At 47.7% G+C, this 26,022-nt stretch overlaps 1 protein-coding gene across 10 annotated transcripts in view; it reads left to right on the forward strand.

Annotated features, from left to right (window-relative positions):
- The window catches only part of ANK1 (ankyrin 1), a 1,037,654-nt gene that overhangs the window by 161,589 nt on the left and 850,043 nt on the right, over positions 1–26,022 (forward strand). For 2 of the 10 annotated variants that reach the window (XM_086943593.1, XM_086943594.1), the window contains exon 1: positions 10,489–10,700. The exons of 6 other annotated variants lie outside the window; for them this stretch is intronic. In XM_086943593.1, the coding sequence (XP_086799719.1) occupies positions 10,686–10,700 (15 nt within the window). In that variant the 5' untranslated portion in view covers positions 10,489–10,685. Of the gene's footprint in view, positions 1–10,447; positions 10,701–26,022 lie in introns of those variants that run through there. 2 more of the 10 variants (XM_086943595.1, XM_086943591.1) reach the window with 2 other exon arrangements.

The following is a 26,022-nucleotide window of genomic DNA, read 5'->3' on the forward strand; positions in this document are numbered from 1 at the left end:
CATGTGACAAACGGGTTACCTAACGGGTTTTTCCTGACACACTGCGCAATTCATACGTGGACCACATCTGAATAGTGGACTTTCCCAGCCCTTCCTTCCCCGGGGGTTTTCCCGGGATTTTTCTGCCAATAATCCGATTTTAGTTAGTGAATTGGTATTCTTGGCGGGCTCTGGGGCCCCCAGTAGACGCGCCCCGACTCAGCCATGAACCGATTTTTGGATTGGGGAGCTGAAAGCACATCATCGTCGGCAGACAGGCAGCCCTGTCATTAATGCGTCATGTAGCACTGTAATCTTTCCACTAACAGCTGGATCAATGGATCCGGCAGCGATCAATGCGAGTGATCGATTACCCGGCGGGGGTGGGGTCGGTTCTGCTGGCAGGGCCCCCCTAGGAGAGCGGACCTGCATCGTCAGCAGTAATTAAGAAGTCATTTGCCCTTGGCTGCTGATGCAAGGCGCCGCGGCCTCAGAGCAGTGCCGGCATGCTGGAGGCAGAGACAGGTCTGAAAGCAGGCATGCTGGAGGCAGACCGGTCTGGAGCAGGCATGCTGGAGGCAGAGACAGGTCTCAGAGCAGGCATGCTGGAGGCAGATCGGTCTGGAGCAGGCATGCTGGAGGCAGAGACAGGTCTCAGAGCAGGCATGCTGGAGGCAGACCGGTCTGGAGCAGGCATGCTGGAGGCAGAGACAGGTCTCAGAGCAGGCATGCTGGAGGCAGAGACAGGTCTGAGAGCAGGTATGCTGGAGGCAGACCGGTCTGGAGCAGGCATGCTGGAGGCAGAGACAGGTCTCAGAGCAGGCATGTTGGAGGCAGACCGGTCTGGAGCAGGTATGCTGGAGGCAGAGACAGGTCTGGAGCAGGCATGCTGGCGGCAGATAGGTCTCAGAGCAGGCATACTGGAGGCAGACCGGTCTAGAGCAGGCATGCTGGAGGCAGACCGGTCTGGAGCAGGCATGCTGGAGGCAGAGACATGTCTGGAGCAGGCATGCTGGCGACATATAGGTCTTAGAACAGGTATGCTGGAGGCAGACCAGTCTGGAGCAGGCATACTGGAGGCAGACCGGCCTGGAGCAGGCATGCTGGAGGCAGACCGGTCTGGAGCAGGCATGCTGGAGGCAGAGACAGGTCTCAGAGCAGGCATGCTAGAGGCAGACCGGTCTGGAGCAGGCATGCTGGAGGCAGAGACAGGTCTCAGAGCAGGCATGCTGGAGGCAGAGACAGGTCTGAGAGCAGGCATGCTGGAGGCAGACCGGTCTGGAGCAGGCTTGCTGGAGGCAGAGACAGGTCTCAGAGCAGGCATGCTGGAGGCAGACCGGTCTGGAGCAGGCATGCTGGAGGCAGAGACAGGTCTGGAGCAGGCATGCTGGCGGCAGATAGGTCTCAGAGCAGGCATGCTGGAGGCAGACCGGTCTAGAGCAGGCATGCTGGAGGCAGACCGGTCTGGAGCAGGCATGCTGGAGGCAGAGACAGGTCTGGAGCAGGCATGCTGGCGGCATATAGGTCTTAGAACAGGCATGCTGGAGGCAGACCAGTCTGGAGCAGGCATACTGGAGGCAGACCGGCCTGGAGCAGGCATGCTGGGGGCAGAGACAGGTCTGGTGCAGGCATGCTATAGGCAGAGACAGGTCTGGAGCAGGCATGCTGGAGGCAGACAGGCCTGGAGCAGGCATACTGGAGGCAGAGACAGGTCTGGAGCAGGTATGCTGGAGGCTGAGACGGGTCTGGAGCAGGCATGCTGGAGTCAGAGACAGGTTTGAAGCAGGCAAGCTGGAGGCAGACCGGTCTGGAGCAGGCATGCTGGAGGCAGAGACAGGGCCCGGAGGAGACATGCTGGAGGCAGAGACAGGTTTCGAGCAGGCATGCTGAGGGCAGACGCAGGTCTCGGAGCAGACATACTGGAGGCAGAGACAGGTCTCGGAGCAGGCATGCTGGAGGCAGAGACAGGTTTCAGAGCAGGCATGCTGGAGGCAGAGACAAGCCCCGGAGCAGGCATGCTGGAGGCAGAGATTGGTCTCAGAGTAGACCTGCTGGAGGCAGAGAGATGTCATGGAGGCTGAGCAGAGATGCTGTAGGCAGAGACAGCTCTCAGAGTAGGCATGCTGGAGGCACAGACGGGTCTCAGAGCAGGGATGCTGCAGACCCCTGGCACAGGCGGGCCCCAAAATAATGCTGCAGAGTTAGAAGAGTCTCAGAGCACTCTGAGTGCACAGTCTGCCTTCAGGGCATGGTTGTTGCAGGCAGGCCTCAGAGCTGGGATGCGACAGACAAAGCCCTCTCATTTGGAGCTGGGATGCTACAAGTTCAGACAGTTCTCAGAGCAAGAATGCTGAGACACAGATATTCCTGAGAGCAGGGGTGCTCCAGGAGAGGGCAATTCTCGGAGAAGGAATGCTATAAGCACACACAAGCCTCAGAGGTAGTGTCAATCATTCTGACGGAAAGGATGCTGGTGGCACTGACAGGTCTGCTTGGCAGCAAGGATGCTGGGGGCACAAACAGAGTGCGACCCTGAGGGCTCAAATAGACCTCAGAGCAAGGATGCATGTTTGTGATATTTGTACAGCGCAAACCCAGTTAAAGGCAAAGGCAAACATACAGCTAAAAAGTAATTGGAGCTGTAGCTAGGTTCTGAGAGCTGGTGTACGCTGCTACTACATCATGTTTATATATTTGCAGTTCTCTAGAGCACAAACCAGACCTAAAAGGGTAGTAGAGTGCTTTGCATAGGAACACGGATGCAATGCACAGTAAAAGTGTTGGGCAGGACATTCGTAACACACTAAATCAGAGAGAAAAGGAAGGTATAATGTATTGAGTGGAACTACAACATCTGTGGTGGAAAGCATTACTTAAGCTAGGCTAGTGGAGCACAAGAGAAAGTGGGTTGCTACAGAATCCCAAAAACTCAAACACGATGAAAACATTAAATTCATAAAGGGAAAGGTTGTGCATCAAACATATTAAAAATAGTATTTATATTGGCCGCCTGTGCTGGCCAGTGACTGCATCGCCCTCCCTGTAGTGAACACACCCACCCCCTTGCCTCAGGCTCTTTCAGTGACAACGATACTGGGTGTGTTTGTCACCTGTGGGATGGATCTTGATGGGTTGGGGATGTGATACGCTTTCCATGTCTACTCGCTGTGTTGACAATTGACGCTGATGTTTCATGGAGCACAAGCTTTGCTTTTAATTTTATGTCCTGCACTGTGATTTTGCACGCTTTACAGTGTCTGCCTTGATTTTACTCAATAAAGGATTTTTGATTTAAAAAAAAAAATAGTATTTATATTGGCCTCTCTTTGGCCCAGAGCATACGTCTACATGACCGCCTGATTTTAGATATGCCTGAAAACTCAACAGGCTATTAGTTATGTTTGGAAGTGAGGCTGAAAAAGGAGAGATTCAAGATCTTTCTTAAAGTTGATTAAGGAAGAGTTTCTCCTCATAGATGTAGGGATGGAGTTCTAAACCTTTGGGCTGCAACCAGAGAAGGCTTTCTTCATTGTTCTTATTTTCTTCAAGGAAGGAGTTTCCAAATTAAATGACTCACATGTTTTAGAGTGCTTGACCTATTGAAATGATTAATTTGCAAGACAGGTATTCGTTGTGTCCTATATGACCCTGTTAATTATGTAGGGCGGCTCAAATAAACTTCTGACCTCAATCAGAAGTCATTTTAAATTTACGAGGATCAGAGCGATGTGGTCTGATCTTGGTATACCTCACACTAGTTGGGCAGCAGTATTGAGGGCAGCTCTTAAAGGGGGTAGATGGGGTTCGGGAATGCCATACTGTGGCGAGTTGTTTTAGTTGAGCTACAAGAGGACCAAGGATTGAATGACTGTTTTAAAATCTTCTTTTGGTAGAAGGGATTTGAGGCCTCAGATGAGTTGGATTTGGAAGTAAGTCCCTTTGACTAAAGCAGTGTTATGGGCCTGGAGATTTAGCTTCTTGTCTAGAGTGAATTCTAAGGATTTTCCACTTTCTTCTATCAATGGTTCGCAGTTGAGTAGACTGATCTCACCCAGACAGGGTTGCACCGAAATGGTGTAACAGGGAGGGGAGAGCAGCATGAATTCAGCATTTGTGGATTCAACTTGGGATGCTATTTTATCATATATTCCTGAAGATGTTCTAGAGTCTTTGTAGGAGCCGTTATGTTCTCAGGCAACACAACATTCAAATCTATCTGGGTGTCATTGGCTTATAGATAAAACAAGATTCTGGATTTTCTCAAGAGGTAATTTAGAGGTTCTGTGAATAGTTTAATGGTGTTGAGGCTTGGATGGAATCTTGAGGATCTCCTTCATGGAGGGGAAACAGGCTAGAGAGGAAGTCTGAAGATTTGACTAGCTCTGTGTGGTTGGACAAAAAGGAATTAAACCAACTCAGAACAGAGCTATTGAACCACAACAGTTCTTTTAAGGAATCCCAGCAGGGTCACAATTCTTTAAAGATGTGCATCTTCAGCTCTTTTCTAAATTGGAGCAGAGTTGAGTGGTTCTGATGAATGTAGAATGTTGTTCCTGATTCTGGGTGTATATGGAGAAGGCACCTTGCCTTGTTTTATTCTTTTTTGCATGCCTTTGTTTCTGGTCTTCTACTGACCTGGCTGCAGGTCTGCCGAGAGCCACCAGAGATGGCGAACTTATCTGTTAGATATGCAGGGGGATGGTCATGATGGCTTTGCATTTAATGTCGCTGGTTTTGAAGAATGGAAACCAGGTGAGGTTCATCCATATGGGTTAATGTGGCCATATTTCTACAGGCTCAGGAAGAGGCATACTCCGGCGTGCAGGATTCCATTATGGTGGCCAAAGTGGAATCTGAGCCATAAACAGGGAGTTGACACGACCCAGATGCAAGAATAGGAGGACTGAAACTGCAGTCTTGAAGTTGCTTTCTGGGAACAATGGTGTAACTTTCTTCAGCATGGAGAGTCTTTGTTTTCTTGAGGGTGAGGTTGGTCTCCGGGGTGAATATAAGTGGCTTGGCATTGGTTATGAATCCATGCAGGGCATTCAGACAGCTTTAGTGGAGTGTGTGCCCGTTCTTCTTGATAAATAACAGGAATTAAAATCATGGTGGGATCGGGCTTAAGGTGGGTGCTGACATTCAGGTCTAGATGAGATGTCGGTAGTGCTAAGGTGCGGGATATCTGGACTGGAGGAGACTTGGAATGGAGTGGGGGAGAATATTGGTGAGCTTTGATGCTGTTATGGGTGGGTAGAGCCCCAGGGTGCTCCATGTGGAGGTTGAAGACGACAGAGACCAGGTGGAACCTTGGTGGGCTTCAAACATGATACAAATCTTCCTTGACCAATAAGGTTCCATTTTGAATTAACTAGCGTTGATTGGAAAAAGTATTTGGAAAACCAGGCAATGGCGTTGCCAGTGAATACCTTTTAGAACTTTAGGGTGTGGATCAGGGTAGGCTCCTCGATGCGTTTGTGTCAAAGGTGGCAGAGGGGTCCAGCAATACAAGGAGACAGGGGTCATCTTTATCTGTGGTCAGGGTGACATTATATAGGAGTTATGGAAAACTGTGCTACTGTGTGATCTTAAGAGGAGCTGTTAGCTGTGGAGGAAATGTTTGGTGTTGATGTTATATCGAAGTTGAGCATGGACTGTTTTTTTATGATCTTCGTGATGAAGGGTGGTGATTAATGGATTGGTAATTGGTGAGGTCATCAGCAACTAATGTGGGCTTCTTCAGGAATGGTAGTATGTGGCCTGCCTTCAGAGCATCTGGGAAGATTCCTTGAGTGAGAGTGTATTAATAATCCAGAGTAGGGGTGACAGAGCTTTTCTGGAGAGAACGTTGATGAAGGACAAGGTTAAGGCATTGTCTTCATTTGAGGTGGCTTTTGCAAGAGATAAGGCTCTGAAAGCTGACCATTGCAGGATGCTACGAGAAGAGGTGGGGCTAGGAGGAGACACAGGCTTGGTGCAATGAATGTTCTGCTGGTTCTTCTATTTTTTTCCATAGAAAATCAGTGCTTGAAATGAAAAAATAGAAGTGCAGGTAGTGTATGACAATCTTTTCTTACATTTCATTTACTAATTTAATTATTTTATTGAAAGAGTTTTATATAGCGCTGGCTAGACCCGAAGGTATCAGAGCACTTTACAAGAGAATCAACAAAGTAACAGAAAAAGATCAGCAATTTACACAATACATAAAAAAATAGGCAATACAATTAGGAGAGGTGGGAAAGGAGAGATAAAAGAGGTGGAGGGGGCAGGGGATGTGAGAGAGGGAGGATAAGGGCAGAGACAACACATAGAGATGAAAGGAAGTCTGTCTAAAGCCAGACTGGGTAGGTGACGGCCAAGGAGAGAATCCACGGCCCATCCCCCCTATAGCTAAACCAGGTAGCTCCATCGGGCATCAGACAGAATAGTTCAGTCTTGATACATTGAGAGGAAAGAGAAGGAGAGACATAAATAGAGGGAGGTGAGAGAGGGAGGATAAGGGAAGAGACAACAAGGAGAGACGAAAGGGAGTCTGTCTAAAGCCCGACTGGGTAGGTGACGACCAACGGCGGGAATCCACAGCCCATCTCCCCTATAGCTAAACCAGGTAGCTCCATCGGGCATCAGCCAGAATAGTTCAGTCTCGATACATTGAGAGAGGAGAGAAGGAGAGAAATAAAAAGAGGGAGGACGCGAGAGGAGGCGACAAGAGAGATGAAAGGAAGTCTGTCAATAGACCGACTGGGTAGGGATGTCCAGGGAGTGAATCCCCGGCCTGTCTCCCCTATAGCTAAAACTGGCAGCTCCATCGGGCGTCGGACAAAATAGCTAGATCTCAAATGACGAGGGAAAAATTCACAGATAGAACGGGGGGGGACTAAAGGGCCAGGACAGGTGAGGGCAAAGGTCAGAAGCAGGAAAGTGGAGAAGAGAAGAGCGGGGAGGGGTAGTGGGTAGAGGGAGATAAGGTCAGAAGAGACGCAGGAGGGTTTGTTGCGTCTGTCAATTTAGGCATATACCAGCAGTATTTACATGAGGATCAGAGTTACAGGTTATAAGTTACATTTGTTCCAAGAACGGAATAAATATAGGAATTAGGAGTGTGACAGGGGGAGGGAGGGAAAGGAAGGCGGGAGAGACAAAGAGAAGTTTGCCCAAAGACAGTCTGGGTAGGTGACGTCCGAGGAGGGAGTCCCCCGCCCGTCACCTCTATAGCTAAACAAAGTAGCTCCATCGGTCATCAGTCAAAATAGCTAGGTCTCAGCTGAAGAGGGAGAGTTCTCATTAGGAAGTCCAGTGGATGTATATGGTGGTAACTATAAGCAGGGACAGGTGAGGGCAGGGGCCATTAGCTGGAAGGGAGAGAAGAGTAGAGCGGTAGGGGGTAAGGTGAAGGGGGGAGGGAGAAAAAGTCAGGAAAGACACAGGAGGATTTGCCCAAGGACCAGCGATGCAGGATGAGCTCCCAATCACATGGGCGGTGGGGGGCACAGCGGATTGATACTGAAGCGCTCATAACACTCTGCAGATAGTTAAAACGCTGGGTGAATATGCGCAAATGGCTCTATAACGAGTGCGTTTATTATGTTTATTATGGCCGCCATCTTAGGGTCAGGCTACAACAGAGAGAGGCTCTGGAGCTCGTTCCGCGATCCTCAGTGGACTCTGGAGACCGCCATGTCCCCTGCTCAGCCTCCTCTGGGGATGTCACATCCGGTGATTCGGGGCCGAGTGGGGAGGGGGGCCGTCGCGAATTCCCGGTGTCGTGCTGCAGCGCTCCTCGCGCAAGTGTGGTCTGTCCATCGCAGGAGGTCCTCCACATCTTGACCGGTGAGAGGAATCAAGACGGGCTGGGGGCGGGGGCGGGCAGTGCAACGGCAGGGCTCAGGCAGGACTCGGGCACAAGCAACCCCCCAGCGGGTGAATGCGATGCCGCTCCAGGTCGCCGAGCAGCCAGCTGGAGTTAAATTGCGCCAAAGTTTGGGAACCGCAGCCATGTTGAGGTCAGTTCAGGCACGGCGGCCGTGAGGCAGCGCCGTCGGGTGCATTGCTGCGTGGAAAAGCCGAGAGCTCCCGTTGCTATTTGCGCTGGTGGCCGGCTCACCTCCGGTGCAAGGGCAGGCACAGGGGAGCTCGAGACAGGAGCCGGTGTAAATGCCAGCAGCTGTGGGTAGGTGTTCAGGTCCAAGTAGCAGCCACTCAAAGATGGCCGATATAGGAGTAGGATGTAGAATGTCCCCATTAACTGCCCAGCAGAGAGTAGAGTCAAGGGGCTGGGGGTGTCTTCATAAGGTCAGCAGTAGTGGGGCTACGTGGTGGCTAATGAGTGGGGGGTGGTGAAAACAAAAACAGAAAGGCAACGATGGCAGCAGAGTGGGCAGAGCTGGCCATCTAGAGCTCCTGAGGGGATCGAATTCTAGCTCATCCGCTTCAGCATCGATTGGTCTGCCTGTCCAGCACAGCCGCCATTTAGTGCCTGGCCAGTCGGGTTCAAATGATTACAAGAATTCGGCAATACCCTCAGGGCCCAATTGCACGGCTTGTGGATCGCCCGGGCAGAGCCCCTCTTTAGCTCACCTCTCCATGCCTGCTGCAGCCAGCCATCAGGCGGTAATTGTTGCTCGGCTCACCAAAAATGCGAGAAAACCACTGCCACATATGCTGGGGTGCTCACTCCTGACGTTACTCTGGGGGCTCGTTCCGGGAAGGTCAAGCTCCGACCAGTAGACCGCTCCGAGGACCACAGAAGAGATGACCAGTGATGGGGTCCGATCTGTGTCGGGACTGGACTCAGGACGCCCACATCGGCCGTTCCGTAGGTTAGAGGAATCCTGCTTTTCCGCTTTGTAGCAGCAGCCAGGGTTTTAAGTTCACGGGGAGCTGGTGGGGGGATGCCAGGGAGCGGGGTTTAAACAGGGATATAGACCAAATTGGTATCCCAAAACCGGGAGCTCCTTCGGGAAGCTCTTACTCCGCGGCCTAAAGCTGGAGTGTTTATTGTCTGCATGGTCTTGGAAATACCATGGCAGAGAAGGTTTTGATTTGCACTTTTAGTAGGAGTGTGGATGTTATTGTGGTCTTCCAGAAAGGCACTTAAGTTGGTAGAAGGGTGTTGACACTGGATGTGAATTTGAGTTCTAGGTTGTCAGTGGACAAGTCTTTAAAGGATCTGAAGGTTTGTTGTTTTCATATGGGCTGATGTGTAGCAGGATCAAAAACTGATGTGGACTATAGATCAGCAAGTTATTCATTGGTCCAGTTAGTGGTTGACATGTTTCACACCACTCCGCCCATCCGGGCCAATGGCGTTTCATCAGGACCCATAGAGAGACCTTATCCTACACATATCTAAACATTAATGAGATCCCTTCTGATCTAGTTGAGGTACATCTAGTAAGTAATATTATCCATTCTTATATATGTGAAGGGGATATCTAATAAGACCCTTATATGGGAACTCATGTGTTACAAAGAACCAGCAAAACACACTTACTATGACCCCTGGTAGAACACAACCACAGTGCCTTCAACATAAAACACACTATCTGCTTCCTCAGAGCATACCAGCGAAGACCTCCACAGCAGACACAACTTGTACCCCCAGAACAAACCAGCTGGGCCATACAGAATACACTAGTATTGCCTGCTGTCGCTTAATACCTTTGATGAGCCCTCACAAAACACACCAGTGAAAAAGCCCATAAAACACACTAGTGGTGTCCATCCTCAAACAACACAGTTGTTGACCTCTTTAAGAACACATTAGTTTATTTGGAATAGTCTTTGTACCGGGAGAATATGTGCCAAACAACTCTCATTCCCTCCTTTGTTTTGTGTTGTTTGGGGCCAGCTGGTGTGTCCTGTGTCGTAGTAGACTTGGGGATTTCCGTAGGGTGCACAGCTAGCGTCTTAAGGCTGAGTCACTTGTTTTGTGTTTGTGAGTGGAGGCCTCGTACAGCAGATGCGATCTGTGAGGGGGTTATTGATATTTTTGAAGACACCAGTCGTGCGTTGCGTTCTGTGAAGCTGCACAGCTGGCGCCTTCTGGTTGGAGTGTGTGTCGTGTTTTTTGAGAAATGATGTGCTCTGGAATGGTCGCATTTGGTGTGTTTTGGAGCATGGCTGGTGTATTCTCGGCGGGGAGGAGACAGTGAACTGCGTGTGTTGGTACACACAGTCGGTGTTATTGGGCCTCGCTGGCTGGATTCTTCCACGAGGGTCACATTCCAGGTCCTGTTGCTGTGGTAGATGGGTTGTGAGAAGCTCCGGGTGTTTACCGCGAGGGAGGGGTGAGGGGTGCCCCGGAGTGCGAGGAGAGCCCACGTTTGACAGTCATGTTCTGGATGTTAGCTGCCCGGAGTGGGCGAAGGGGAAGGGAGGGGGGGGGGGGGTTGTCACACTCGCCGGGGTGTGCCCCTGTACTATCTCTTGAGTCCATGCGAGGAGCCTCCCTCGCGCGCGCGGCACACACCTCGTGCGCCCTGATACGCACAGCTGCTGCTGATTAGAGACAGAAAGGCTGAGGGGACCAGTGTTCTAGAAGCTACTACCTAGAGCCCGCGGAGACTGTCCCATGCCCTGTCCTTGAATATACTCTGCGTGACCTGCCCCGGGCGAGTTTGTTCCTATTCCTGGTCTCCGAAGAGACTACCCAGTTCTGAAAACTAGAAGCCCCACGGAATTCAACAGCGTCCTCGGTCGAAATGCGCATTCGGAAGGTGAGTGAGCGCCGAACACCGAGAGGGCAGCGTGACTGAGTGCAAAGGTGCGAGGGTGAGACTAGTGAGTGAGAATGACAGGGCCTAGAAGGAGAGCCGGGGGCTGTGGCGTAGTGAAGTGAAAGCGAGAGAGGGCTGCGAAGGACACCAGATAAGGATGCTACTGGTGAGACACAGACTCTAGTGGTAATCAAACAGCAAGTGATACGCAGTGCTTGAAATGTAAAAAAATAAAAGAGCACTAGGTACTCTGTATCAGAGTACCTGCGTGTTTCTGAGAAGTGCAGTTACTCTCCAATTAAAAGTATAGCATTTCTCTTGAGAAGTGCCGTTACTCTCCCTCTCGAAATAGAAAAGTGGCGGTACTCCGTACCGGACAGTACCGGCCATTTAAAGCACTAGACGGAACAGGGGCCGGAAGGAAGGTGGGGCGTGTCCTTGCCCTGATGACCCTGAATAATTCTTCAACAGATTGTTTTAAATTCTGTTTCTCTTTAATTTATTTTTAATGTGAGGGGTGTGCGAAAGTCTATTACAGACATTCTGCAGAGAAATGTGTTTGTTTCATGCAACATCCATAAATAACGTTTATTTTAAAATCAAAATATGACCGCATATATGAGGAGCGGGAGGGGGTTACAGCTTAAGGTCACTAAGGCAGAATATTTGGGAAGACCATATCAGATCATAATCTGCTGTGAAGGCAGATTGCTTGGGGAGATCCCATCACACCATTACTCACTCAGCCTGCGGCACTAGAAGACGCTGTGTTCTGTGACTCGGTCCGCAGCACTTACATATTAGAGAACATTAACACAGCTTCCATGATGTTGATAGAATTGGATGTATTAAAAACTGTGGTACTGGGGCATTGCATCTGTGCAATTATACGAGCACAGGGTACAATTCATCGAGACTTCATTCAAGTGAAATCCTCCTTGCGGGGCCTTGAGCAGGCTGCAATTGCAGATGAGACTGCTAGGTTGCGCTCGCTGATGCTAGGAACGGCCATGCCCATGTTGTTACGGAGAAACGTGGATATATCGTGCTGGCAACTCCCATCTGGATTTCCCCCGACGCTATCGCCACCACCCAGGCGGCCATTCGCAAAACTTGTTATGTACACTACCGGGCCCTTTATAACCCTGTGGCCCATACATGACGGTTCAGGATCCATGACTAGTTAACTGATGTATGGCTGCCAGAGGTACTGGTGGGGCAGTGGGAGGGCATGTGTGACCAGATAACAGAGGAGGACATTAGGGGCGCTATACAGAGCTCCTCTACATGTAAAACCCCTGCCTGGAACAGCTGCCCGTTGTATTTTATAAGTTTTATGAAGCCTTACTGGCCCCCAAGTTGGCTGGATTCCACTCATCGGCTCTTGCGGCAGAGCACTTATCACTATCCATGAGGGAGGCCCTTCTAGTGTTCCTCCACAAGCTGGGGTGGGATTCCTTAGAAGTCTCTTCTTATAGGCCGCTCTCATTGATGGGTACTGACTATAAGGCTCTCAGCAAGGTGCTTGCCACACGACTTTTGGAACATATGCCAACACTGGTCCACGGGGGCCTGTGTTACACCCCTGTCTTATCCGATTGGTTGTATCCTGGACAGATCCCTGACCTTCAGTCTCCGCCGTTGCCTAGTATATTAGAGGGAACTCTGGCACACAGGTCATACTCCACTTGTTTGGTGCTGGACCTCGAGGTACCTTCTGATGCTCTGGACTCGGGCTACCTGTTCATGATCCTACACGAGATGGGCACCAAGAGTAGGCTGCTGGGGTTGATTAAACGTCTCTATTTTGAGTGTTGGTCAAGTTAATGATAGTTCTGTAGGATCTCTACCTCGTTTTCTATTGGTAGGGGCATGCAGCAGAGTTGCCCCCTCTCCCCTTTGCTGTTTGTTCTGGCGATTGAGCCCCTGGCACAGCGTCTCTGGTACTCTGCTGGGTGAGGTATTCTTTTGGGCGGTTTTTCAGTTGTAGGCTTTTCATGCCCTTCTTACAGGCACAACCCCATCTTTCAGAGTGGAGTTGACGACTTTTTACATGGGGGTAGATATACACATGGCTAAGATTTGTGGCATGGCATGGCAACCAAGTTCAGCCATCTGCAGCAGGGTATTTGCAGTCGGGGTTTTACTGACAACTCCGTTTTTAAAAGCGGGTAATGGGTCTGTAATTGGCAGAATCAGAGATGAGAACATAAGTCATAGACCTGTAGTTGCCAGAGTAGATGAAATGGATGTTGGCAATGGGCATTTGCCGGGTGTGTTGGATGCAAGAGTGCTGGCGATTAGAAACTGCTGTTTTTAAAGGTGAACTGCCTCTGGATTATGATCCTTTGCCTTCTACATACACAGATGCAACCACAGGCTCTAAAGAGGATGGTTTCTTGTAAATATGTAAATTGAGTTTGGGGGCCTCACTTTAACTGGCTGTGTGTGAGTACAGTCCCATTACAAAAAACTAACCAATTTGGCATATCCAGAAACTGTAATTGGACTGTGTCTCAATGGAAGGGCTAAATAACACAGAAACTAGATGTGCAAGTACCCCTCTGTGCCTTTTAATGGAGTCCCCTCATTCTTTGGTCCTCAAAGTAAAGTGGTGGGCAGTTATCATAACCTTGAGCAAAGTGGAAAAATGTGCATACCTTCAATGTGGAAGGTTTACTGACTCCCAGTCCGCACTAGTTGGCTCCTTTTCAGTTTACACAAAGTTCACACAAAAATATGATTGTTTTTTAGTGGGCAGGATTGATGGAGGGGACGTTGGCAGTGGACTTGAGGTTCGTGCATTTATTGGGGAGGTTGTTGGTGATAAGTGATGGAGTCAATTACACAGATGTTGGTGAGGGGCCTGTGTTCCATGGGGTGAATGAAAGGAAGGTTGTTGATGGACCTGTAGTTTACAGGTTGATGGACCTGTAGTTTACAGGTACCACACATAATGTTGCCTGTTGGCATGGAATTGTCAGAGTCAACAAGGAGGGTGTAAGTGAAACTCAGAAAAAAGAGCATGACAGATGAGACAACTGGTGCATCGCAGTCTTAGACATTATGAGGGCAGGAGCTCTTCTACGGAAGTTCCTATTGCTTCTAAGAATTGCCGCACAGTGCAAATAAGCACAATGCGATGCAGTTAAGACTGAGATGGAACTGGCAAGGCCAAGTGTGCATGCACTTTACACTAATGGGTTTCTCAGCAAGGAATCATTAAATCCAGAAAGACATTAGCCTGGTGAAAAACTATGTTGGACTTCCTTGTAATGGCCCTTGACCTAAACTTTTGATTCAAATGCAAAATCAAGTTGGCATAATCGAGTACCGAATGTGCTTTTTTATAAAGAAAACAAGTTTTCAGTATTTGAATGTGCTTGTGATTATTTCCTAGAATTTGAGTAGTAGTAACTGGACTATTCATTTGCAAATGAATATTCTTTAGGAAACTGAATCCCCTCCAAAGTTACACAATTGTTATTTTAGCCAGATGCTGGTATTATATTTTTATTTCAGATGTGATCACAGCTCGTGCAATGTGATCGTCCTGAAGAAGGCTGTTGAGTTTGTGAAAGCAAAAACATCAGCATGAACAAAGTGTAAAGTGTCATGTACTTAACACAAATGTGTACTCTGGATAGTGTGCATTTGGAATACTTTATTCCTTGACACTGATTTGTGTGAGGTGGTGATGCGAGTGACACTGCATGATTGATAATGGATGTGTGACACTTAGGGGTTTCTGTGGTTTATGTATTATCTTTACAAAGTCACTTGTTTTTTTAATGTGATATTAGTAAATAATCTTTGTTCTTAAAATAAATCAAATCATCCTTGATATAGTTAGATGGGGTAGTGAGGGGGTTCATATATCATGAGAGTGTTTGCTATGAGTACGGGGATTACGCCTGGTGTAAATGAGATCTCTGATGTGCTGAACAAAAATGGATGCATATGAATGTATACATGACCAGTGAATGGTCTGGATTGGTAAGAGAAATTCATAACACATCTGACTTAACCGATTTTTTTTGGTTCCCACTAGAGATGTGTTTTTTCGTGGTATTCTTATCCTGATCTGCTTATCTGAAGTATGGCATCTAACCTGTGACCTAAGTGTGCAGGCTAGGGAACATTCCAGCAGACCCAGCATTTACACCAACTGGGGCAGTCTTCCTGACGACTCCCTATAGTGGTAAAAAAGGGGGTGGTGATTGACGGGGCATCTGAACCAATCAAGCACTCACACCCAGTCAAAAGATCTCGGTTTGATCCATCACCGTTCTTTAGCCCATTCTGCCACCCCAGTTCAGACATGGCTATATGCAAATCAGTCTGACCCTGTGACTCATGGGAACAGTCCAGTCCGAACTGCCAAGCCATGCCTTCCCTGAACCGGAAACAAGCTTCCGAGGACCGGTTTCTGGCATTCCAGCCGTCTTCAGCCCGGCTTGCTTGAATCCAGTGGCAAAGTGAGCAATGGACTCACGTCTGAGCATACCCTGCCACACTTATGGGAGCCAAAAGCAGTACAAAAGGGGGTGGTGATGGACGGGGCATCTGAACCAATCAAACACTCACACCCAGTCAAAAGATCTGGGTTTGATCCATCACCGTTCTTTAGCCCACTCTGCCACCCGAGTTCAGACATGGCTATATGCAAATCAGTCTGACCCTGTGCCTCATGGGAACAGTCCAGCTCGAACTGCCAAGCCATGCCTTCCCTGGACCGGCAACAAGCTTCCGAGGACCGGTTTCTGGCATTCCAGCCGTCTTCAAGCCGGCTTGCTTGAATCCAATGGCAAAGTGAGCAAGGGACTCAAGTCTGAGCATACCCTGCCACACTTATGGCAGCCAAAAGCGGTACAAAAGGGGGTGGTGATGGACGGGGCATCTGAACCAATCAAACACTCACACCCAGTCAAAAGATCTGGGTTTGATCCATCACCGTTCTTAAGCCCACTCTGCCACCCCAGTTCAGACATGGCTATATGCAAATCAGTCTGACGCTGTGCCTCATGGGAACAGTCCAGCCCGAACTGCCAAGCCATTCCTTCCCTGGACCGGAAACAAGCTTCCGAGGACCGGTTTCTGGCATTCCAGCCATCTTCAGCCCGGCTTGCTCGAATCCAGTGGCAAAGTGAGCAAGGGACTCACGTCTGAGCATACCCTGCCACACTTATGACAGCCAAAAGTGATACAAAAGGGGGTGGTGATGGACAGGGCATCTGAACCAATCAAACACTCACTCCCAGTCAAAAGATCTGTGTTTGATCCATCACCATTCTTTAGCCCACTCTGCCACCCCAGTTCAGACATGGCTATATGCAAATCAGTCTGACCCTGTGCCTCATAACAGTCCAGCCCGAACTGCCAAGCCATGCCTTCCCTGGACCGGAAACAAGCTTCCGAGGACCGGTTTCTGGCATTCCAGCCGTCTTCAGCCCGGCTTGCTTGAATCCAGTGACAAAGTGAGCAAGGGACTCACGTCTGAGCTTACCCTGCCACACTTATGGCGGCCAAAAGTGGTACAAAAGGGGGTGGTGATGGACGGGGCATCTGAACCAATCAAACACTCACACCAAGTCAAAAGATCTGGGTTTGATCCATCACCGTTCTTAAGCCCACTCTGCCACCCCAGTTCAGACATGGCTATATGCAAATCAGTCTGACCCTGTGCCTCATGGGAACAGTCCAGCCCGAACTGCCAAGCCATGCCTTCCCTGGACCGGAAACAAGCTTCCGAGGACCGGTTTCTGGCATTCCAGCCGTCTTCAGCCCGGCTTGCTTGAATCCAGTGGCATTTGTATTGTTATCCGCCAGGTCAACTAAGCAATTGAGGGAGAAAGACATCTAGGTCCACACATCGCGGACATAGTTGAAAGATGCCAAATTCCTCTCCTGTCTTGATTTGAATAAAGGATACCATCAACTTGAGCTGGAAGAGAACTGTAGGCACATTACTACGTTTTCAACTCATGTCGGTTTGTTCATATAAAAAAGACTCAGCTTTGGTATTTCATCAGCTGCAGCAATCTTTCAGGTTGTGATTTGCAGAGTAATTCAACCTATCACACATGCTTTTAATTACAGTGATGATATATTAGTGTTAGGGTACACACGAAAGAAGCATGACAAAACTCTTAAATAAGTATGCCATCTGCTTGCTGATCTCACTTTAAATGCAGAAAAGTGTGAGTTTCAAAAAACCACATTCAAATTCTTTAGGCATATTTTCTCTGAAGGGAAAATGGCCCCTGACCCCGAAAAAGCTCAAGCATTGTCATCTACGTGTCCCCCACAAGATGTAACCATGCTGCTATCCTTCTCAGGCATGGCCAGCTTTTGCTCTAGATACATTTGTGACTTTGCCACAGTGAGTGTCCCATTAAGAGATTTGAATAAATTTCCCCTCCATTGTTCGACTGAATGTGACCTAAGTATCAAGAAAATCAAACACACAATTGAAAATACAACTGAAATGGCTTATTTTGACCCAAAGTTATATACTGAGCTCATAGTAGATGCAAGCACGGTGGGGTTGGGCCCGATCCTTGCTCAACACAATGGACATCCAAATGCTCAGATAGACATTATGGCCGATGCTAGCAGAAGTCTGTGTCGGACTGAACGTGCCTATTCTCAGCCAGAAAAAGAAAGCCTGGCTGTAGTGTGGGCTTGTGAACATTTTCATTTGTTTCTGTATGGAAAGCATTGCACTCTAGTCACTGACCACCAGGCATTGCTCATCATTTTCGGCAATGCAAAAGCCAAGATGCCCCCTCACATCGAGGGGTGGGGGTTGTGATTGCAAGAGTATGACTACAATATTGTGCATAAGCCGGGCAAGGATCAAAACCCCGCAGATTACTCCTCACGAGTAGCATTACAGCATCACTATACAGCGTGCAAGTGGCTAAAGAGTATATTAGTTTCATAGTAAGGTCTAGCACCCTACAGCTATATCCATTGAGCAGATCATTTCTGCTGCCAACACAGACAAAGACATGCTCACACTCAAGGATATCATTGCACTGCAATCATGGAGAAAACCTACTTGACCTCTCATAGATGACATTGAGTATAAAAAAATCATAACTGTGCAAGAAGAACTTTCCATCTCTCAAGGAGGAATTATATTAAGAGTTTCTAGAATTGTCATATTAGAGAGCTTGAGGCAAAAAGTCATTGAACTGGCACACGAAGGACATCGTGGCATTGCAGCCATCAAGAGAGCCCTCCGAGACTTAGTGTGGTTTCCTCACCTTGGTGAACTGAAAGCAGTCACTTCTGTAACTCCTTATCTCCCAAGACAACACAGCACCCACTAAATATGTCTGACCTTCCTAAACAACCATGGGAGAAAATTGCAGTTGATTTATTTGGACCCTTAACCAATGAACATCATCTCGTGGTAGATATTGATGAGTACTCATGTTTTTCCTTAGTGGAAGATTTATCATCAACCACCCATGACAGTCATCAAGAGGCTGTATGATATTTTCACAGCGCAGGGTGCTCCCTCCATTCTCTAATCTGACAATGGCGACCCTTCAATAGCAGACAGTTTAAGACTTTCTTAGTTCTTGAACGTCAAGCATCAGAAACGCACACCACTCTAGCCACAGGCAAATAGCGTTGTTGAATGATTAATGGGCACCCTGAAGAAAGTGATTCAGCTTGCTGCACTAGAAGGAGTAGATCTCAGGTCAGCCTTATGTTTAGCCCTTCATGCCTATCAGTCAACTCCCCATTCTACAACAGGTTAAAGCCCTGCCACCTTCCTGTTAGGGAGAGCCATTGGGACAAAGCTACCACAATAGACTACTAGTCGGGTGATAGACACTGATGAGATTCATGTCACAGACACTTCTCGCAAAAGCAAGGTGAAGACCTTTGCAGATAAGAGTTGATGCGCTTGAGAGACAGTTTTTGAAAAAAGGTACTGGGTTCTAGTCAGTCAAAAATGGAAGTGCAATACTGACAGTCCGTTTGATGATGACCCATTGAGAGTTGTGACAAGTATAGGACATATGGTGACTGCTCAACTTCCCAGAAAGTCCATTACAAGAGACTTGTCAGATTTCAAGTATCTGCCATGATTTTCATCCGCTCCAGACATCACAAGAGAGACAAGTCCACCTGAGTGCTCTAGTTAAGCATCTGAGTCTACATCTACGATGCCAGATAACAGTGCAGCTCCTTCCCCTCGTACGACTCGATCTGGAAGATTGATGCGAGCCCCTCAATGACTCATTGAGGAACTCTAATGCACATATGTGGTCCTTACTTTTTACTTAACAAATGGGGAGATGTAGTGTCATCTGATCATGTGCAGTAGGACCCTTATGGTCCTCGGCGGATTCCCTCCAAAGTTATGTAATCAGTTGAGAGGTATCTGGGCGTGTCTGGGTGAGATCAATAAAGTTTATGACGTAGTGTGTTCAGTTAACGGTTGCATGCCTAAAAATAATGACATGCGTTACAGAGCTCCAAGTGTGGTGTGGTCAGTTGCATACTCCAGAGCTGGAGAGGATGCAATAACACTCAATAGTAATGTACTGGTGTGATTTTCACGTCAAGCTTAACGTTTTGTGTCAGTACATGTATTTGACGATTCAACATGAAACTCACCACTCTCGATAATTGATGCCCTTTTCTGTGTAGAGGATCAAATGGGAGTGGAATTATAAACAGTTTATTGACAGTGTCTGTAAAATAGTTCTTTCCAGTATTATCACTTTTGCAGTAATCTCTGATTGGGAACAAGCAGGAGTTTTCACCAGACTCTCTACTCTGAGTTTTGCGGTAAAAACTGCAGATATAGAAATACAGGTGTAGGTGCTTTAAGTTGGGTATGGTGAGGTGTTTGTTTGATTTCACTTGGGATTTTTGCATACACATGCAGATAAAAACACACAAACACACGCGCACACACACACACTCTCTCTCTCTATCTCTCTCACGCCTATGCTTTAAAAGCCTTAAAAAATTATTATTTTTAAAATATTGAGTTGCATGTGTAGCGTCTTCCCCAGCCAGGGAGCATGTTCTAGACCACGCCACACAGAGCTCTGGTTTGCATGTCTTTTTCTTCACCATGCAGCCGTTAACTGAGTGCACCACGTCACAAACTTATTAAATGCACCTAGTCACACCCAGCAGATTACATAATACTCGTAAGGAGTTTGACGAGGGCCATTAGAGGCCACATACACATAAACAGACATCCCCCGCTTTGTAAATAAAATGTACGAACAAATAAATGTATACATATTTATATATAGACAATATAACTCCTTAATGAGTTGTTGAGGTGTTCACACCAGTCTTTTAGATATAATTGTCTGGGCCAGAAAAGGGGCGCCTTCATCTCCAGTCTCAAGATAAGAGTCGGATGCTTGACTTTGGCACTCACGTAGACTTGCCTCCCTCCTGAGTTCTGGAGCTAATGAACATTGAGACAAAGGCTTAAAGTGTGGCGAGTCTCTGGTTATGGATTTTCCAGGCAATTGGGCAGTTACCATGTGTCCTTTGCTAGCCACAAATCTTAGCGGTTCAGCATCAAATGAAGAATCAGTCTTGCATGTCTGCTTTTGCTTCACAAGAACTTGGTCTCCTTTCGTAAGTCTGTGTCTCAAGGGCATCAGCACTTACTGCCGTATGCCTTCATTTTGCATTTGCGAGAAGTGTCAGTGACACAAATCTTGTCAGGGTCTATCAACTGATTGGGGGGGTTCCATTGTGGTATTTTCGTTCCAAGAGCACTCCTGAACAGCAAGGTGGCAGGACTTTCTTATGTCATGAAATAGGGAGTGCATGGTAAGCATGGAGGGCTGGGTGTAAAGCTGACTCAAGGTCAATACCTTCCAGCGCAGCACGCTGAACCACCCTTATCAAGTGCTCATAAATCGTTGAACTACGCCATTTGCCTGCGGCCAGAAAGGTGTAAGTTTTAGATGTTTGGATGTTCAAACAAATAAAGTCTTTGAACTCTCTGCTATTGAAGGGTGGACCCTTGTCAGATTTGAGAATGGAGGGAAAACCTCATGTTGTGAAAATGTCATCCAGCCTCTGAATGACTCTGTCATGTGTGGTTGATGATAAGTCTTCCACTAGAGGAAAACGTAATTACTGATCAACAACTACATGAGATGATGTCCATTATTGAGACGCATGAAGAAGTGAACTGCAATTATCTCCCAGGCTTCCTTAGGAATATAAGACTTGTTCAGTGAGTGCTGAGTCATTTTCGGAGACAGACAGTTGCACAGATGACTAACTATAGGCTCCTTTTCAACTCGTTCATTGAGACACGGAAACCACACTTGATCTCTGAGGGCTCTTTTAGTTGCGACACTGCCACAATGTCCTTTGTGAGCCAGTTCAATAACTTGTTGCCTCATGCTTTCAGGGATAACTATTTTTGCCCCTCTTAGCATGACACCAGCACGTGTAACAAAAGGTTCTTGTACTGTAAGAGTAAATTTCCTTCATGATCGTGTTGTAATGATTTCCTTGAGCTTAAAAATGTCTTTGTCAGTATTAGTAGCTGTGTAAATCTGTTCAACAGAAAGTGCTGCAGGCGTACTTGACTTTGCTACAAAATTGATGAAGGCCTCAGTCACTTTGGACGTGGTGCTACGACCCGTAGCGGCACTCGTGAAAAGTAGTCAGAGGAGTTTTCATCCTTTCCCGGTTTGTGAATGATAGTGCAATCATACTCCTGCAGATGCAACCCCCACCTCTCGATGCTAGGGGGCATTTCTGGAGATGGTGAGCAACGCCTGATGATCTGTGACAAGGGTGAAATGCTTTCCGTGCAGGAACACATGGAAGTGTCCACATGCCCACACTACAGCTAAGCTTTCTTTCTCGGGTTGAGGCTAAGCACATTCAGTCTGAGACAAACTGCAGCCAGCATAGGCTCCAATGTGTCTCTGAGCTTTGGGCTGTCCATTGTGTTGGGCAAGGATTGCGCCCAACTCCACCGGGCTTGCATCCACCACAATCTCTGTATGCAATTTTGGATCAAAGTATGTCATTTCAGTTGCATTTTCGATTGCATGTTTTATTTTCTTGAAACTTTGGAAACATTCAGAAAGCCATTTAAATGGAACATCTTGCTTTGTTATTTCTATTAGAATGGCACTCACAGTGGCAAAATCACGAATGTACCTAGAGCAGTAGTAGCCATGTCTAAGAAGGATCGCAGTATGGTTGTGTCTTCTGGAGGGCAAGCAGACACGAATGCTTGTACCTTTTCGGGGTCAGGAATCATTCCTTTTTCAGAGAGAATATGCCCAAAGAATTTAAGTCCGTTTTTATGAAGGCCTGCATCAGTAAGCATATGAAATACTTGTGTGAGTGGTTTATTATGTTCCTTTCGTGTAGCCTTAAACACCAGTATATCATCACTGTAGTTAAAAGCATGTGACAGGCTGAATTATTCAACAAATTACACCATGAAACAATTCTGCAGCTGATGACACACCAAAACTGTGTCTTTTAATATCTGAACAAGTGATTTGAAAAAGTAATAATGTATCTGCAGTTTTCTTCCAGTTCAAGCTGATGGTAGCCTTTGCTATATAAAGGCGGAAGAGAATGTTGGCGCCACTCAGCTGCGCGATCATATCCGCTATGTGTGTACCTGGAAGCCTTTCTCTTTCAATTGCTTTGTTGGCCTGTTGCATATCAACACAAATGTGCACTGAGCCTCCACTGTCCTTTTTGGCACCACCACAATAGGTGAAACCCACAGTGTTGGACAAATAGAATGTTCGATGATATCATGCATTAACAGTGTATCTTGTTCTTTCTCAATGGTGTCCTGTACGTAAAAAGCAATTTGTCAGTGTCACTATGTAATAGGGGCAATATCTTCATTTGTGTGAAGCTGCACCTCTATTGTCTATTGTCTTAAGTCTCACAAGTCCATGAAACAGTGTCAGGAATTGACTCACTATTACAGAGTGGGCATTCAAGTTGTAGGTAATAGAGATCAGTCCCATATCAGCAGCAGTATCGAAACTTAGTAAGCATGCACTCAATGAAATACCAGGGAGGACATGAATTGGCACTTGCAATGTCTGTGAGAAGTTGGCCTGGTATATGATGCTCACTAGTTCTAGTGATCACCTTGTACCATGCCAAACAACCCTTATGATGATTGGTTGTAAGTCAACCTTATAGACCAGCTATCCTAGTAGCGTGGACAAAGCAGTCTTAGGCTAAACTCTGTAAAGGCATATGAAGCAAGCTGTTTTACCATACACAATCCCCTTGAATACCAAATGAAAGGACACCACACAGATATATATTGAAAATATATATATATTTATTTACTACAAATATCCCCTATACTCTTTATGAGCACAGAAGCAAATGCGTTAAAACAAAACATAGTTTAAATATACAAAAGTTGCACAATATTGATGAGCCCTAGGGGCCATCTAAACCATATACTAAAATAGTGGTATAAGAACCACCTAGCTGAAAGGAAGTAGGCCTAGGGCCTGGGGAATCGCTGGAGCTGTTCAGGACTAACAGTGAAGAAGTCGGGAAAGGCCCGCGGGACTCGGGTGCAGCGCTTAAAGCACACGCATGCACCAATGCAATGTCAATAGTGCGTAAAAGTTATAAAGTTACTGTTTAAGGAACCTTCCGACTGACCTAGAAGGACGAAAGTTTAGACATATACACTAGAGGTGTGTACCAGTGTAGGAACACCGGCGTTGCTGAGTTACCTCACCCACAGGAAGCGGGTGCACAGGTGCAAAGTAGTGTCGGATTTCGTCACGCAGGTCGATGGTGCCTGAAGATGAAGATGCTGCAGGCGGGTCGTCGAGGACAGTTCCGGTGGATCCAAGGGTGGATCTGAAGTGGTGAAGACCTGAAAGAGGAGGGCACAATGTTCAAAGTCACTAGCCAGTGACTACCGTGGAACCAGGATGGAACCAGGCGATGTTGGGTGCAAACAGGCGATGAGGTGTAGCTTGTCTCAGCTGCCACGTGGACACGAAGAGGTCGAGGATATCCAGGAGTCGGTCACGAGCTATCCAACAAAGGTTCTAGCTGATGGCGGTGTCGGCAACTTGATTGGAGCAAACAGGCTTTGGCTAAGGCAAGCTACCCAGGAAGTGAAGAAAGCTTGTCACATGGACCAGCAAGGTCAGAGCGGGTGCTCCTTTTCAGGGGAGTGAGGGCAAGTCTGGAGCAACCAGACCCGCAGTGTTGATTGTAGGTTTTCTCGCCAAGATGGCCGCTAGCCACGTGGCAAGTGGCCGGGATGGCGCGTCGAGTGGCAAAGTGCAAAAGGGCCCCACCCAGATCGTGGAGATGCTAGGTGGCTGATCTTTGGTGCAAATGCTGCTCGGTGGTGGGGCTTCTCAAACCCCAAAGCACAGCATCGAGGGTGCCTCGGGTGCTGCGCAGTCAGCTTCTCGGGGGTCTTTCAAGATGTCCGGTCCCAAGTCTCTCGGTGCCTCCACGGGTCTCTTCTTTGCAGGGACTGTGGATTGGGCTCTGAGATGTCTGGGAATCTGGGTCTCGTTGGGCTCTGGGCTCGGACTCCAGCAGGGGGCAGCGGCAAATCAGACGTTGAGTTGCTGGATGGTGCCTGTGTTCACAGGGTGGCCACTCCTATGCCACAAGGGAGATACTCTTCAGTCTTCTGTGCAGCAGAATGTCGAAGTCCAGTCTTCTTCTTTGTTTCAAGTTGATTTCAGGATGATCTGAGGTGCTATGGCACTGCTCCCACTCTTATTCCCAATCTGAGGGGTGGATCACCTGCTAGGTCCCTCCTCTGGGTGGGACCAGGAAGGGGGGTGGTTACACCCCCTTTCCATTGCCCAGCGCTGCGCCAGGACTGGGGCTGGAAAGCCCCAGCACCGGTTTGGACTGGCTTATGCACAGGGACACCTTGTGTGCCCCAGGCATGTCTCAAACTATTCAGCCCTGTCCTACCCAATACACAAAATCCTGTCTGGGGTGGTGCTCGCACCTCCCAAGGCAGGAAACCCTTTGTAAAAGCTTCCCTCGCTGGAAGGACTCCCAGCAGCAGGAGGTCAGACTTGTGTCTGTGGTGGCAGCATCCATTTTGTGATGCTGAGGCTCGAGTTTTAACTTTAACCGGGGTTCAGGTTATATACATGTCGTGTCCCTCTAAAAGGGTGGAATGCTACCCCCGTCACCAGAATTGGCGAGGGGGTAGTATCCCAATTTGTATGACACCTTGACATGTTTTGATAAAGCCAATCCAAAGTTAGCAAATAACCGCGAGGATTATAATGCACTTAAGAGTATATGGTATGGCAATATCCCGGAACAGCTTAGGGAGTTGTTCCCGACAGGTGCAGGCGGGCTCAGCTCGTGCCAGAGCGTCATCTCACATGAAACCAAGCCCTCTGCCTCCAGGATTGCTGAGGCCTTCCATAGGAGTGGCTTATAGGTTAACATGTGTCCAGTTAGGGTTAGATATAGGGATACTATATCTAAGTAAGAGGTGATTACACCAACTTACCCCAGCTGAGTGATCAGCCAGTTGTGTCAAATATGGAGGCCAGGCCAGGGGTGGCACAATACATGCTGCAGCCCCTGGTAGTCCTTGGATACACCTATGCCCTGGGGACCTGTGGTACACTGTTACAGGGGCCTATAAGGTGAACCAGTTCCAATTGTGTATGTACCTAAGGTACATGGAGTCCATTTTAAGGAGAGAGCAATTAGCCTGGGGCCCTGAATAGCAGGATCCCAGGCCAACTAAGTCAAAAACCAGCTAAACACCAGGCAAAAGGTTTGGGGGTAACCATAGTCAGATATCCATCTTCCTACAATGTAATTTTCTTGTGCTGCATGGCCACTACAAAGGACCCTTTACTCAGCGAGGATGTAAGAAGCTGGCTCTGTGTATGATATATCAAAATGAGATATATTGTACAAAGAGTCCAGGGGTTGCCATTTGAGTGGACAGGGGCTTGTTCTAGCAATCCAAAGGTGCTCTTCCAGAGGGTAGTTCGGTCGAGCAGTGATAGGCTTATCAGAGACTAGTATAAGACATCTGCAAATACACACAATAGTCAATAAATGATGCACAAGACTCAATAAGATCCACACCAATTTACAAAAAGAACATGTATCTTTATATATATTTAGACCCCAAAATCGATATGATCATTTAAGTACGTTTTTGTAGGAAAATACTTTTGCATTTAAAATGTCGACAGTGTAATTTTTTGAAGCTTCAACGTTATCCTAAGGGAGGAAAAACAAATATGGCATTCAGGTACAGTACAGCGACTTACACGACCAATCT

Source organism: Lissotriton vulgaris, chromosome 11 (genome assembly GCF_964263255.1).
Source record: "Lissotriton vulgaris chromosome 11, aLisVul1.2, whole genome shotgun sequence".
NCBI classification, from domain to species: Eukaryota; Metazoa; Chordata; class Amphibia; order Caudata; family Salamandridae; genus Lissotriton; species Lissotriton vulgaris.